The following is a 16,690-nucleotide window of genomic DNA, read 5'->3' on the forward strand; positions in this document are numbered from 1 at the left end:
GTAGGGAATTTGGGGAAGAGAGCTATTTATTGCAATCTATTGAATCCATGAAAGGGTATCATTGAATTGCACACAAACCATAGCAAATGGTCTGGAGGAAGTGAGGACTAAAGGGACTGGATTTGAGGCTCACCCACATGGAATTAGTAAATGAAGGTGAAATGAAGGCGAAATCCTAAGTATCAAGGGAGAAAAAAAGGACTGGCCAGAGAATGACAAAAACCTGGCCAGCAGTGGGTGAACCAATGGAAGATGATGGAAGATCACAACAGGGCCATCTAGAAAAATGATATATTGTAAAATAACAAGTAACTTGGAGACAATTTGTAGATAGGCAAAAGAAATGCTATGAGTCCCAACTCATAGACATACAGCAATAGATTTGAGATGATACATAGTCAAGGGAAGAATCTGTCTGAATCAGAGTCCTGAGATTTTCAGGGTCTGTGGACACAGACATTTACTGAGGTTTACGAGATGGCCAGTAAGGGAGAGGTTTCCCCACTGGGTGAGACTTGACTCTTTTGAGGTGGATGTAGGAGTCTGAGGCAGATGGCTTCTGTGTACCAAGTACAACTTGAAATGTAACGAGATGGTGTTTGACATTTAGCAGATGTCATCCATTTCTGCATCATTGTTAGCAGCCCACCCTACTGCAGACAGTGCATTAGGTTTAGAACAGATAATCTGCCCAGGGCCTAAGTGTGGAATCTTGGTGTTGTTCCTTATTGTATTTTTTGTTTAATTTGGGACAGACTGAGACGTAATGGGAATATGGATAAGCATCCCCTAACACCAGTGAAACAAAACAAATACAAACATCAATTAAGTCCTGACCTTTATTTTCTTGGAAAACAAGCAAATACACAACCCTCACTGTTCATTTCATAGCTAATCAATCAGAAGATTGAAAACAAATCACTTTCCTTTTTCCAGGAGACCCTGGCAAATACTTCAACTCCGAATTCTGCTCAGAGAATGTGACAGGCACCAAATCTTGCAGGGCACCAACGTTGGTTACTCCAGAAACTGAGATCTGAGGTTCTCAGTTCAAAGCAAGTCTAGGCACATAAATCCAAAAGATTCATCTCCAATTAGCCAACAGAAAAGCCAGAAATGGGGCTATGGCTCAAGTGATAGAACACTGGCCTTGAGCAAAAACCTTAGGACCTGATTTCAAGCCCCAGTACTGGTGCACACGTACACACACACACACACACACACACACACACACACACCCCAAAGTTTGATTTTATGTATATATGGTTTTACATATGTTTTATATATATATGATTAAATTTATGTCTGTGTGTTGGGTATTTTATTTTTATTGGTTGCAAATCTAATAAGCCTTATGGATTCGGAATATCCCACGGGTGAAGGATAGTGAGAAATCGCCCAGGGTTCTGACACTCTTGGGTGTCCAACACTTCCTGCTGCGGTGGTAGAAAGCAGGATCGCGTTGTGTTCGACAGGCCAAGGGAGGGGGGGAGGGAGAAGAGGGGAGGGAGAAGAGGGGAGGGAGGACGGGGGAGGGGCGGGGGGCGGGGAGGGGAGGGCATTCAGTGCAATCGGGCAGAACTGGTCGCTGCAGGAGTTCTGGTTCCTTATGTTTCCATTTCATGTAGGGTTACTTTTCTTTTTCTTCAGCATCTCGGTGCTTATCATTTGCAGGGCTGTGAGGACAGAGTATTCGCTGCTCCTCTGCCAATGTATCTTAAAAGAGAAAAACATTAAAACAAAAGGCTGCTTCTTTCCCCCTCTCGCTCCTGCTGGCTTAGCGAGCAAGCCAGCCACCACAAGGTAGTGGACTGGAGGGAAACCGAGAAGACGGAGGGCCACACCAGCCGGCGAGGCTCCACGCACCTGCGGCCCGGCGGCGGGCGCGGGCCGAGGCCGGAGCGGCCGGACCCCAGCGTGGAGCCGGGCTGCGGACCCGGGCTCCCCACCCGGGAGGGCCCTCGGCGGCCGTCGCCGCCAACTCCACTTCCCGAAGCCCAAACTGACCGGGTTCCAGCAGCGCGTCTCGTTGTTCAGCACCCGGGCTGCGGCTACTCCGACTTCCCCGCCGGCCAGGCAGCGCCACCAAGGCCTCGAGGACGCCCGCGGAAGACCTCCGGCCGCGGCTGGGCAGCGGCGGCGGGCAGCCTGCGGGCCGGGCAGCCGGGCTCCGGGGACGACTTCCGCAGCCCACATTCGGCCGCATCGGTTCGAGCGGCTGCGACGCCGCACCTGCCCGCCAGGGGGCGCTGCGGGCCGGAGCCGCCGCCGCCGCCGCCGCTGCCGCCGCAGCCGCGGGCCGGCACTCGCTGCCCCCGCCCTCCGCCCGCCCCTGACGGCGCTCACCTGTGTGGCCGCGGGCCGGGGAGGCGGGGGCCGGCGGGAGCGCAGACGGGAAAGAGGGCGGAGCGGCTTCTCCGGGCGCGTCATCGGAGCACCATGGCGGAGCTGGGAGCTGGCGGCCACGGCCACTGGGGCGGCGACGGTGCTGCGCAAAGCGAAACAGGTGACTGCGCGGCCGAGCCGGAGAGGGGGGGCTCGGGGGTCGGGGCGGGGGGACGGGGGTCGGTCGGGAGGACGGCGCCGGCGACCCACGCCCCGGCTGCGGCCCGCCGGGAACGGCCGGCCCGCCGCGCGCGCGGTCCCCGCCCTCGGGCGCCGGGCTGCGGCCCGGGCTCCCGGCACCGGGTCACCCGACTTCCCGCAACAGGTGGACGCGCGCCCGAGGCGCGCGGGGAGGACGGGGTCTCGCGGCCGCCCGCCGGGCTCCAACTTCGTTGCGAGCAGACCTCGGATCCCTCCCTACCCCCGGAGCAAGTACCGCCGCGGGGAAGCCCTCTGTCCGAGCGGCCGACGGGCCCGGGGCGCCGCTTGTGGGCGGCTCAGGTGCCTCGGCCCTCGGCGGCCCCGCGCCCGGGTGAGCGCCGGCCCGGCCCTCCGGGGAGAAAAGCAGCGCCGGGGCGCGAGCTCCGCGGCCGGCACCTGGGAGCGCCCCATCCCCGCTGTGCCGGGTTCGCAGCCTGGGTTTGGGCCCCGGGGTCCAGGCGCTCCCTCCCCCACCGGCTCGGCGCTCGGTCGGCCCCCGCCCGTACCCAGCTCTCCGTGGTATCCACCTCTTCCTGGTGACCATCTTGCAGATGCCTCCCCCCCCCCCGCTATATATTTATTATTTATTTCTTCTATTCCCGGCTGGTTGGCAGTTTCTGTCCCTTCCCACACTCAGGACGGGGGCGGTGAAAGCAGTTTCTTCTTGCGAAGAAAATGTAAATCGCACACTCTCGGGGTGCAAGCTGTGCATGCATCTTTCTATAGGCTCACAGCTAAAGACAGTTGTTTTCTAGACGGGCCATCCCCCCTCCCCCTCCCTTGATGTGTTTATTTTTTTAACAGTACAGTATTTGTCAATTTTGCACTTGCATTTTTTAATAACAAAAGGAAACCCCTTTGATTTACTACTAAGCAAAATTTCTAGTAGAATTTAAAACAAACCTATTTAAATGCATCAGGTGCAAACTTACAGTTGAATTTATTTTTGCAGTTACACTGCTATGCGAACATAAAACAATAACATGCTGAGAAACGATTTTACAAATTAGCTTTCCTCCAGAAAAGCAGAAAACAAAATCAAAATAGTTGCATAATCTTAAACACCACGTAATTTCCAAAGGTGGATTTGGATTATTCGTTACAGAATAAAAGTTATACCTGATTTATTGTCTCACTTGCACTTGCAATTTTTTTTTTTAAAAGAAGTCTTCATGGTTTACAGCCTTCAGCCAAAATACCCAAGGTAAAGACTGACAAGGTATTTTTCCAGTCATGCTACTTCCTGTAAGGTGGCTGGTTGATTTTGTCTTAAGGTGCCTGAAAGTTCAGTGGATGATTATTTTGGTTTGGGTGGAGAATAGGTGATGCCTGAGTAATTAATTGCCTTGGTGAACTTGATGGGCTAGGTGCTAGAATCAGGCTCCCAAGAGAGGGCAGCAGGAAGGCCTCCTGCTCTCGTCAGGTCAGTGCTTCTGGAACAAAATTGTTGTAGTGACTTAATCAGCATCAGTTCCTGCTTCATCAAAAGTCAAGTTTTAGAATTTGCATTGGATCAACTTGTTTAGATGTAAGCCAACTTGTGTAGTATTGTATTACATACCATAGTAGAGCCTGAATACAGTAGCAGAGATAATCTGTTCAGTGCCTCAGAATATACTGAGACTGTCGAATATACTGAGTTAAGGAATGAACTGGCTTTGTTTATACAATTCATATACACATCAACCATGTGCCCATGATTTTTTCTTTTTCTTTTTTCTTTTTTTTTTTGCCAGTTCTACAATTCTACTCAAGGTCCAGGTCCTGTCTCTGATCTTATTTTGCTCAAGGATAATGCTCTACCACTTGAGCCAAAGTCCCACTTCTGAGTTTTTGGTGATTATTTGGAGATAAAATATGTCAAGGACTTTCCTGCCTGGGTTGGCTTTGAACCACAGTACTCAGATCTCTGCTTCCTGAGTATCTAGGATTACTGGCATGAGCCATAGGCTTTTGGCTAGCTGCCATCTCTTTATAGAGCAGTTCTTCCACAGTTCTGACTAGAAATTTCAAGTATCAAAGGATACATTTTTGTATGTGGTCTGAGACATAAATGGTCTTTTGAGTGCTTGCATTTGATAATGTAAGAACCTAATTCTGGTTCTACGTTTTTGTTTTTGGCCAGTCCTGGAGTTTGTACTCAGGGCCTAGGCATTGTCCTTGGATATTTTTTGCTCAAGACTAGCGCTCTGCCACTTGAGCCACAGTGCCACTTCTGGCTTTTTCTGTATTTGTGGTACTGAGGAACCGAACCCAGGGCTTCATACCTTCTAGGCAGGCACTGTACCATTAGGCCACACTCTTAACCCCTGGTTCTATATTTTTTGCTGTTTTTTTCAGACCTGGGTTACCATTTGTGTTTTTATTGCTCAGAAGCACCAGTATCACTGACTGTCCAAGAAAAAAATGTAAACTTTTTTTTTCTTTCTAAAATCTAGGCAGTGGAATGACTTTAAAATATAGCCTATATCAGAATACATTAAGTTTAGGTTTGTTCTTGTATAATTTCAATTGTGTACATCCACATATGCCAATCATTATGTTTTTTTAATGATTACTAGCTCAATTTGTATTGAAGGGGATTGGCTCAGAGACCTCTGTTGTTTATTACTGCCAAGAAGTGAGTTGCCATCTTATTTTATTTTACTTTATTTCTTTAGGATTTCATTGTTATGAACTGTTGTTGTCCCCACCCTGTTTGTGTGAGTCCTGGGACTTGAACTCAAGTCCTTGTACATTTACTTGATATTTTTGTTCAGAGACCTTGAGCTATACCTCCAGTTCTGGCTTTTGATGATTAATTAGAGATAAGAGTCTCACAGAGGCTCAGACTAGATTTGAACCACCTTCCTTAGAGGTTAGCCTCCTGAGTTGCTAGGATTATAGGCACGGGCCATCAAAACCTGACTGCTGTTGTCTATTTTATGACTTAAGTTTTTATATCCATGTTGAAAGACTAATTTTAAGATCTGGGATCTCAGGTTATATAGAAGTAATACCTATAATGTGTCCAGAAACTACATTCCTATGTGTACATATGTCAGAGGTAGATTGAAATTTGGTGACATACTGCCTCTATGTCTAACATTTGAAACACATGTTTTCTATGGATTTATTTTTATTGTCTTACTGTGATACTTCTTGTGATGAGTACTTTTTTTGAGGATGAACAATTTTGTCAATATGCTCGCATTTTTTGTTTTTTGTTAATAATTTAAAGGTAAATGTACAAAAAAAATGAAATAAAAAACCCAACAAAATATAACAAAAACAACAACAACAACAAAAAACCATTGCTTTGGAAGCAAATTTTTTATTTGACCACTAGAGGATGTCAAGTTCTTTTGCAGCATTTTTTGTTGTTGTTGTTGTTTTTATAAATTTTCCTCTTGTTTTGTTTTTTTGAATAGTCAGATAGATGGATGATCATAAAATCATCTTGGGCCAAACATTAATAATGAAATTATTTAATTTCATGTTTATATTCAAGAACTGTGGAGTGTGACTGTACAGCACTAATTTCTCAAATTAATAGCCTCTTAAGAAAACTATCACAAGAAAATGCAAAGCTGCTTTTGATTCATTCACGATAATCGCAAACCTGTAAGACAAGGCCCCATCTCCAGTTTGTGTTAAGCTCACCCCTTTTGAAATGCAGATCAAGGATGTTGGAGTTGTTTCATTCTAGTGGCTGGATGGCTTTCCCGCTGTCTTACTTTTACATCCTGTTCAACAGTGGGGAAGCATGGTCTTTAGGCTGGGCAGCCTTGCTGGAAGAAAGCATGCATTTCTGTGTTAACATTAGTTAGGTCTGTGTGTGAAACGCTAATTTACATGGGCAAGGTGGCTACAGGAGCTGAGATCATTGAAAACTGTTCAAAGGAGTTATCTTCAAGGACTCTGGTCTCACTGTGCTGGTGTGTACACTGAAGTTTGGAGAGCATACTTGTTCAGGTAGCTCTGATGGATGGGATGTGGGCAAGGGAGGGGCCCTGTGAGCACTGGCTCCAGGATGAGGGCAGGGGCAGCGCACATCCTCAGGTGGTTTCCACAACCTGTGCAGTGGACCTAGAGTTCAGCCTTGGGAACTAGAGGCCAAGGAAGGCTGTGGGAAAACGTCCTAGTTTTAGGATTGAACTGAGAGCCTCTTGCATACTAGGCAAATGCTCTACCATTGGTCGTACCTCTAGCTCACTACTATGAATTTCAATTAAAGAGTAATATACTCTAGACAATAAGAATTAGGTACATTAGAAACTCTAAAAAAAAGAAATTAAAAATATTTAAAAATGCTTCCTTCTTATTAATGTTCCTACAGAAATAAGTGTGAGAGAAAAAATATTGAGAAAAGCCAAGGATGCTTAGCACATCTAACCAAAGAGCACAATGGGCAAGCATAGCAGGGAAGATTCTGGGAGTGCATTTGCCATATGTCAACTGTACTTTGTCAGCAAGAAGCTAGTAAAGTCCATAGAAATTAGAGGATTGAGATCTGAAGTATCTTAAAATTTCTTCTTCTGTGACCTTTTCTTTTTAATCTACCAAACCCTTTTGGGGTTGGCTTTCTGATAAATAAAGCCATTGTACTATATGGTAACTTTCTGATCACACAAACTGTAGTCCTGAAGGTAGAAAAGAAGCCATTGTTTTCAGTAAATTTAAATTTTAAGATGAAATTCTAGAAAGAATCTTTTTCGTTACTATCTTCCACTCCCAACCCAAGGCCTGCAGGATGATAATAGTTAGGCATAACATGGATTCCAAGCAGTATGGCAATTCCTCAAAAGACTAAACACAGAGCTCCCCTATGACTCAGCAGTCCACTCCTTGGCATTTACCCACATGTTCAGAGACAGGGGCATACTAGAGCTACTAGCACAACCATGTTTATTGCAGCATTATTTACCATAGCTAAGATATGGAACCAACCCAGATGCCCCTTAGTAGACGAATGGATCAAGAAGATGTGGTATTTATACACAGTGGAATTCCACACTGCCATCAGAAAGAATATCACCCCATTTGTAAGGAAATGGAAAGACTTGGAAAAAATCATATGAAGTAAAGTAAATCAGACCCAAAGGAACATAGGCTCCATAGTCTCCCTCATTTAGTACACATCTAGTTCTCTCCTAATAGAGGATTACAGTAGCTCAGAAGCTATGTACATATGGTCATATAGTATAAGACTAAACAAAATGAACTCTAGGATATGGAAACAAGAGGTGATTGTTGTTCTCAATGTACTATGTGAAGTTATTTCTTTTCTCTTTTTTTCCCCTTATGGTTAATCTCATGTGGTTATTGTATTTGACTTTGTTACCTGCTATATTGTTTATAAGTTTATTTACTTATTTGAAATAGGGAAAGAAAGGGAGGAAAACAAGATGATTGGGAGGGGGTTGGGGAAGGTAAAGAGGGACAAAAACCATGAGAAGAGGTATCAATGTTCAAGAAGTAATGCACCCACTACCTGACGAATGTAATTGTAACGCCTCTATACATTACAACAATTTAAAAAAATAAAAAATAAGGGCCGGGAGTTTGGCCTAGTGGTAGAGTGCTTGCCTAGCATGCACGAAGACCTGGGTTCGATTCCTTGGTACCACATACTTAGAAAAAGCCGGAAGTGGTGCTGAGGCTCAAGTGGTAGAGCTCTAGCCTTGAGAAAAATCCAAGTACAGTGCTCAGGCCCTGAGCTTAAGCCCAGGACTGGCAAAAAATAAAAAAAAAATAAATAAAAAATAAAAAAGATGGATTCCAGTGGCAGGAAGCTTGGCTGCTTCTCAAGATTTTAATCAAAGCCTCTGGTTCTCAAAAACTCCTGACCTGAGCCTTTCCTGTGAAAGGCAACAGTCAAGACCTGGTTGCTTGCTTCCTACCTTTCAGATGGATTGACTTCTGTTTATGGTAGGTACACAGTTAAACTCAGCCCTTGTGGGTTTATTTAAATATAACGCAACTCCTCAGGTATAAGGTTATGTTGTTGAAATCATTATTGAGTTCATGTGCTAGAGTGTCATTAGTTCGGGTCATTGGTTCTCAATCTTGGCAAGAAGTTAAAATCACTTGGGACTCTTTTCAAATCTTGCCATGCCTGGGTGTGCCCTAGACAATTATTGGAGAATCTGGAAGATGAGAGCCAGATGGCAGTGGATTTTGAACTCCCCAAGTGGTATCTATGTGCAGTGAGGGTTGAGAACAAGTTTCCATCTGTTTCTTGTGTTGTGCTCTTCCATTTGATCATCTTGGTAGGTTTAATTTGGAGCTGTCAAATGTAACTTGTTCAAAGAAACTGTGTAGAGCATCATAACTGCTCTAGTCTTATATGGTAGACTTGAAGTTAGCTTTTTCTTTGCCCTAAGTCTTCTTTGGAGGGAATACTAGTATGATACCTGTAGGAGCGCATTTTCATTACCAAATATAAGCACCCTTCAAAGAGCATTTTTGTGCACTTCTGTCTGGCGTGACATTTATATGTAAATGGTAGATCAAGAGCTTTCCATTTTTCTATTTTGCATAAGAAGCACATTGTTGTTCTCTTCTTCCTCCCCTCCCTCCTCCCACCTCAACCTCTCACAAGTATTTTGTAGAAAATTACATACTCTTTCCAGAGAACTTCCTGGTGACCCATGAGCTCTAATCATCACTCCTTGTTTCTTCTGGGCCTATAAATAGTTGACAGTCTGACCTCCTGGATACTGGGTCCCTCCTTCCAGTGAGTGATAGGATGCAAATGCCAGGGAAACTGATCTCTCTTCTCCTCTTCTCTTCTCCCTCATCCTTCCCCTCTCCAGCTGTGTTGGCTGTGTTGCAGAGTGGTATCAGTGGAAGTGAGGAGGATAAATGAACATGAATATGATTGCAATACGTTATACATGTATAAAAATAGAACAAGGAAGCCAATTGAACTTTTTTGGCTTTTGTGCTCAGACTGGGGCTTGAACTTGGACTTACTCTTGCTTAGATTTTTTGGTTTCGTCCTGCCACTTTTACTTCTTGTTGGAGATAGTTTGTCTGAAATTGTTTTGAGAAGAGAGGAAAAGGAGATAAGGGAGATAGATAAAGGGGGTAAAATTGATATATGAAAATGTCACAATGGGCCCCTCCCCCTTTTTAGAACTAATGTGTGCTAATAAAAAAATCTTAGAGAAAAGATATACTTCAGCCGAGAGTGTGGCCCAGTGGTAGTTTGCTTGCCAGCATGCACGGAAGCCCTGGGTTCGATTCCTTGGTACCACGTATACAGAAAAGGCAAGAAGTGGTACCATGGCTCAAGTGGTAGAGTGTTAGCCTTGAGAAAGCTCACGGACAGTGCCCAGGCCCTGAGTTCAAGCCCCAGGATGGCACAAAACAACAACAATAAAAACCTAGATAACTAGCATGGCTCTTTGTTAAGATTTTTTTTAAATAAAAGGATATACTGCACTGGCCCAGTGTCTCACTCCTGTGATCCTAAGGACTTAGAAGGCTAAGAACTGAGGATCTCAGTTTGAAGTCAGCTGATGCAGGGAAGTCCATGAGACTCTTACCTTCAACTAACGACAAAGAACTGGAAATGGACCTGTGGTTGAAGTGGTAGAGCTCTAGCTTTGAGCACAAAAGCTTGGGGTCAATGTCCAGGCCCTAAGCTCTACCCAAAAGATAGGTACCAAAAAAAAAAAGATTATCCCAAAACAGAGCATGTGTGAAGCCATAAGGTCGTGCATCAAAATTAAGTGATGAAAAATACTTATTTTACTACCCAGTGAGAAACACTGGGACCTGGCTGCTTAGGTCCCAGTTGCACCTTCACTACTTAACTATGTGTGCAATCTTGGCTATTCTCTTACCTTAATAAAGACAATATGGCACTGTTCTCTCAGGGTGGATAGGACGTAGAACAATCTCGGGACAACAGAAGTAGAATGCTTGTTCTAATGCCCAGGGATTGATACTGCATCAGTGTGCAAAATGCTGGCAAGCTGAGTTTCTTCCTTTAAACATTTTATTCAGGATGATGAGACACTCGTAATGACAGCGTCAGAACGTACTGTTGAGTCAGACCTAATTGTAGCTCTGTGACCTCACTGTCCTATGCCAGGCCAGGTATGAAAGGTATCATCAAAGCACACTGATGGAATTCCTCACCATCTGTTGCACAAAATGTTCCAGTAGAAGATTGCTCCATGCTGGCTTATGAGAGGCCTCGGTGATGTAGTCATTGCAGTAGCATCCTTTCTAACCTTTCTTGGCTTGTTTTCCTTTTATCATTATGACATGTAAACTTTTATTATTGTATTATAGCTCTTCATTCTAAGTTCTTCCTTAAAAAGTTACTACTAGTGAATAACTCTGGTTCACACCATGGAGACCGATTTCCATTCCTTTTAAACTGTGAGGATGAGCTCTCTGACTGTTTTGACTGTCAGCCACCACGGTGGTATGACTGTCCATGAGGAGGACAGAGCAGCTTGCCTGCCACTCAGCTCTTCTGAGAAGCAAGAGGCAGGCAGGGTTTCTGTAAACAAAGTGCATACATGAAATGTTAAATTATCAGTAGGCTAGCTTATTTAAATTGTCAGTTGTAAAAGAAACTTTATGTGTGTGTGTGTGTGTGTGTGTGTGTGTGTGTGTGTGTGTACACGTACTGATCATGAGGCTTAAAGTCTGGTCCTGAGCACTTTCCCTGAACTTTATTAAACAAAGTTAACACTATCACTTGAGCCACAGTTCCACTTCAGGCTTTTTGGTGATGACTTGGAGATCAGAGTCTTAAAGATTTTCCTGAGACTGTGATCTCTGATGGGCTGCTTTCAAACCACGATCCTCAGAATCTACCTCCTGTATCTCTAAGGTGACAGGAGTGAGCTACAACAGTCCAGCTAAAAGAAACTTTCTTAATTTGCAAAAGCCTATCCTGGGTGTGATAAATGGGCTTGTGTGCAAATGACACATTTCTCCCTAAGAAGAGTTTCCTCAACAAATTCAGATTTTAAACCTTTAAAAGAATTAATAACTTAGCAAATCTCAAAAGATGTCACTTCCTGAAATGGATTTAATTCTCTGAGTGATATCCTCGGGTTGTCCTTTCTCAGTATGTGTGTGTGTATGCGCGTATGCGCATGTTTGTGCATGCATGCGTGTGCACTCATGTGCATGTACTGGTGCTTGAACTCAGGGCCTTGTGCTTTTGCTTGGCTTTTGCTGCTGAAAGCTCGTGCTCTACCACCTGAGCCACACCTCCACTTCTGGCTTTTTGCTGGCTAGTTGGAGATGAGTCTCTTAGATTTGTTTGCTTATAGTGGTTTTGAACTAAGATCCTTAGATCTCAGCCTCCTCAGTGACTCAGGTGTGAGTCACTAGTGTCCAGTAATTACTGTGGCAATTGACTATGTTATGTGCTACTTTTAAAATATTAAATCATTTATCATTCCAACAACCACGTTATTGATACTTTATTATGTGCTACTATATTTATGTAATGCTAAGAATAAATTCAGAAATTTCTAATAGTGGCTTGTTACTTCCCAGCCTTCTTGTGAAGATACTTTCTTTGTGTGTGTACATATATATGTGTGTGTGTGTGTGCTGTGTGTATATGTGTATATCCATACATACAGATGTATGATATACATGTACATACATAATAAATATGTACATGTACATATGTGTATACATGTATATGTATATGGGTATATATGTTATCCATATGCTCTGTAATGATATAAGCCAAACATTATAAGAAACCAAAATAAGTGTAGAAGATATAGCTAGACCATTGAAAGAAAGTATTCATGGAATAGGTAGGTTTTGGAGCTATTTTTAGTCCAGTTAGGAGATCTAGGAGATTGAGCTGACTTTGGACAGCAAAACCACATAATCTTATAATCCAGTGAAGCCTCACAAGAGAGAAACACTGGTTTGGCATTTCAGATTCAATCTTTGGCAGATTTGAGATGTCATTTTAGTTTATTTACAAATTGACCAGACCCATCATTTATCTGTTGTTCACTGCAAAGAGCTTAGAGGGAGAGAATGTGGTCTCAGCCATCCACCATGGGCAACACAGAAGGTAAACCTTTTATGTAATCAGAATCCCCCCCCCCCCCTGTCTGTCTGTAAAGGTCTCCCAGGATTCATTAATGGCAGTAACAATAGAAAGTAAGTCTTCAAAAAAAAGGTTCTGAAAAAAAGAAAGGATATGTGTGAAATATCAAAAGAGGCAAAAGGCTTGTTCCTGCAAATGGCTCTGAAACAGGAGGGACTGTGGAGTTCAGACAGCTGCATACGGGGCATTCCAAGCCTATTGTTAAGTAGGCATTGAGGGGTTTTTGCTTTCCAGAGTACTTTCATATTTTCTATTCCAGACATCCTGTCAGGAAGCATGCTCATAGAACAGGTTTTAGTGTTGTAATTATTTTGAAAGCAAACAGTGTTTGATTATATAAACCTCTGTCTTCTTGTTTAGAAATAAGGCCACTTTCCAGTCAGTTAGGTGAAGTCTATGAGTGCTAGAGGAACTTGGAAGCATCTTTTTCAGGCTTATGGAACAAGTGTCTTCCAGACCACTGTGGAAACAGGAACCAGAAGAAAAAAAAATGTCAGTCAAAAGGTTTGACTCACACACTGTGACACAGAGTGTGTTTGGAATATTAGAATGCACATAGAGGACAAAGAATTTATTTCATTTAGCAACCAGAGCACGGCCATGTTGCTTCATGATTAAAGGCTGTAATGGTTCATTTAGGATGTTTTAGTCAGATTGCTCAAAGTTTAGCATCACAGGCATGAAAATGAAAGGGTTTAGAGGTAAAGGGGGGATACACTAAGTGCTGACCAACCAGTTTCTTCTTCTTTTGAGATATTATTTCTTCCTACATAGAATCCTTATGGCGATAGGTCAGCAAAGTCTAGGAGAAGATGGGTTTATGGAAGAAGAAAACAACAAATCCAGAAAACCTCCCTGGGTTACTGATCCTGTCTGTTTCTTAAAAATCATTGCTTTATATTTCTCTTTTTATAAGACAAAGCAATTACTGATATATTAAGGGATCTTTCTTCACTTTATGGATGCAAAAATTCTAGGCTTACTGTTCACTCTTAAATATGCTTGTAACTTGTCTATATAATTTAGCTCGAGGCTTTTGGTGTTCTGATTAGTTGCTGACAATTATAGTTACTGACAATTCTCAGTGTGTTTTTCACTACATGAAAATGGACCAACTCAAACTCAGTAGTTGTGATTATATAATTTGGCCTCTGTAGGGGGCATGTCTGGATGGATAAATTGATTTTAGAAGGTAGAAAATCATGTGTGTTTTTCCTTTTGTCAGGGTTGATTCTAGATAGCAAATAAACCACTGCCTCAAACCTTCATATACTCTTTATTTTTTTGGTAAAATCATATTATCTCCAGCCTTGCCTGTACCCATCCACAAAATTATATACCTTGGTTTCTTCTCATTGAGACAGTAGGATTGCTTCATGACAATATGGAAGGATTTTTAAATTTTAATTTCCTATCAGTACTCTCTGTACCATTTATTGTTGAGATTAACAGACTGCTTAGCTCTCATAATGATGAAAAGGATTCGTTTGTTTGATAGTCCTTTTATGCTTACTAGTATTAAACTCTGTAAGAGATCATTACTAAAAATGAAGGAGGGTAATTTAATATAGTATATGTCCTAACCTCAATTACATGCATATTATTTTTAAAGCATTATAAGGTTGGAAAATCATGTAAGTAAATAGTATCCATCCTACGCAATAAAGATTATAATATATTGACACGCGAACTTTTGGCTTTCAATCTTTACATCTTGATGGGACTATGGGATAGGATGTTCTCTAACATGAAGGCTCTGGGGCAGAAAGTGAGGTTTCCAGGGAAAGGAACTCTGCCTCAGGACTACAACAGTGAAATCCTGCTTAAGAAGCTGGATATGGTGAAAGCAAAAAAGAAGGAATAAAAGAATAAAAAATAAACTCCTGAAATGTTCAGCCTATTGACTTGCCCTACAGATTTTAGACTTGTCAGTCTTTACAAAGAAATGTGTTATCACATAAAACCTCTTGCTGGGTGCTGGTGGCTTATGCCTGTAATTCTAGATACTCAGGAAGCTAAGGTCTGAGGGTTCAAAGCCAGCCAGGGCAGGAAAGTCCATGAGACTCTCACCACCACTACTCCCACCCCCACAAAAAAAAAAAAGCCAGAATTGGAGCTGTAGCTCAAGTGGTAGAGCACTAGCCTTGAGCAGATAAAGCTTAGGGAGAGTGCCTAGGCACTGACCAGGGGGACCTGACTAGACCACCCCCCCCAAAAAAAAATGAAGAAAATCTATGTGTCCCTTTCTGTTTCTCTGTGCACTCCTCTTTCCTTGTAGTCTGAGCCCTAATTGACACACTCGCCCTCAGAAAAATCAAGTTCCTTACGTTCATGCACATCACTTAAATTATTTCCTAGGGAAGAATTTTTTATTTAAATTTTACCCGAGTTTTATGATGAAGAGTGAACATATTAAACTTTCTTCAACAAAAATCTCTTCACAGTAATGAGTTTTGTTTTAAGAATTTTGGTAGGAAGAATCAGGAAGAGTGCAGAACAACAAAACCCAGAATGAAAGCGGATCTTGGTCCATTCTGAAATGAATGTTGAGTACATGGCTATTGGCTCATCTGATTCTTGGCTCTGTCTAAAGACAGGATGATCTTGGCCTTCAGGATGTTCACAAAGTAATTAACTGAAACCGCTTTGATGTTAATTTCTTTTTTATGTGTAAACTTTTTACAACTAATCTCTCAAATCACATCGCGGCAGTCATCTACTCATAGTAAGTTGTCCCATTGAAGGAAATCCATAAATAATCTTGTGTTTTCTCAGTAGGTTCATTAAAATATTGGTAGTTGAAGGAGGGAAATCTCCCAAGCTTCAGGGGCAGAGATCAAGAGGACTGTCACTTCCTTCTAGCCAGAAGATATTGGAAAGTTCCATTGCTCCTATTACATGCCAAAGCCTCGGGAACCTTCAGTGAATGGAGTAAAACAATACAACTGTGGGAGGTTCATTTTTACATGTAGGTTATGCAGAGCATCAGTGAGAGAAGAGGAAGAACTTATCTTTGTTTTGAATTTCTTTTCCCCTTGGATTTGTTTCCTCTGCAGATAGAACTCAATTACCATTTCCATCAAATCATGGGATCACAGGGTCAGAAGAGGCTGAAGCGATCTTAAAATCCAGCCTGTGAATAGTGCACTAATCTAAGATCATCATTTTGGACCTCATACTGTCTGTTCATCAGTGTGTTTGTGTGTGTGTCTGTGTGTGTGTGTGTGTATGTATGTGTATGCAAACACACGTGCACACACGCATGGAATTTGAACTCTGGGGCCTGGATGCTGTCCCTTAGTTTTTTCCCTACAGGTTAACACTCTACAACTCAAGCCACCACTCTACTTCTGGCTTTTTGATGGTTACTTGAAACTTGAGTCTCAGACTTTCTTGCAAGCGCTGGCTTCAGAACTGTAATCCTCAAATGCTACTGCCCTGCTGGTGGGAATGTAAACTAGTACAACCACCCTGGAAGGCAGTGTGGAGTTTCCTCTAAAAGCTAAAAATAGACCAGCCATACTACTCTTAGACATCTTAACCCAGGATATAGTAAGGACACCTGCACAAACATGTTCATCGCTGTACTATTCACAATAGCCAAGTGATGGAAAAATCTGGATGCCCCATTACAGATGAATGGATACAAAAAATGGAGTTCTACATATCCACCAGACAAGATAAAATAATGGCATTCACTGGGAAGTGAATGGTTCTAGAGCAAATCATGTTGAGTGAGATAAGCCAAGATCAAAGGAACAAAAGGCACATGGTCTCCTTGATATGTGGATACTAGATCCAAACAGTACAAGAGGGATGACTCAGTACTCAGGTATTCAAGGTCATTGACATGAGCTTGGAGATATAACTATATAGACATATAAATCTACAGTGGGATATATATTCTATAGACATATTAATATATAGATCAATATATCTGACATACAAACTCAACTTTAATTTTGTTCTTAAATTTATGTGCAGGTAATTGCATATACAGATTCTATTCTTGAA

General features: G+C 42.7%; 1 protein-coding gene and 1 long non-coding RNA gene across 4 annotated transcripts in view; one reads left to right on the forward strand and one right to left on the reverse strand.

Moving 5' to 3' along the window:
* Positions 1-1,310: 1,310 nt before the first annotated feature.
* Positions 1,311-10,629, reverse strand: LOC150059622 (uncharacterized). 3 transcript variants are annotated; one of them, XR_016536468.1, is made up of 4 exons: positions 10,419-10,629; positions 6,229-6,352; positions 2,347-2,488; positions 1,311-1,716 (listed from the first exon to the last, which is right to left on the reverse strand). It is a non-coding gene; the product is annotated as an uncharacterized LOC150059622 (long non-coding RNA). The 3 variants fall into 3 exon arrangements; XR_016536467.1 differs by having other exon boundaries at positions 6,229-6,356; XR_016536466.1 differs by lacking the exons at positions 6,229-6,352; positions 10,419-10,629 and adding an exon at positions 3,093-3,139.
* Map7 (microtubule associated protein 7) overlaps positions 2,367-16,690 on the forward strand; it is a 138,662-nt gene continuing 124,338 nt past the window's right edge. Inside the window, exon 1 of the mRNA XM_090338065.1 lies at positions 2,367-2,506. Within this exon, the coding sequence (XP_090194191.1) occupies positions 2,440-2,506 (67 nt within the window). The 5' untranslated portion in view covers positions 2,367-2,439. The remainder of the gene's footprint in view (positions 2,507-16,690) is intronic.

Source organism: Megascapheus bottae, chromosome 8, assembly GCF_031878675.1.
Source record: "Megascapheus bottae isolate mThoBot1 chromosome 8, mThoBot2.hap1, whole genome shotgun sequence".
NCBI lineage: Eukaryota > Metazoa > Chordata > Mammalia > Rodentia > Geomyidae > Megascapheus > Megascapheus bottae.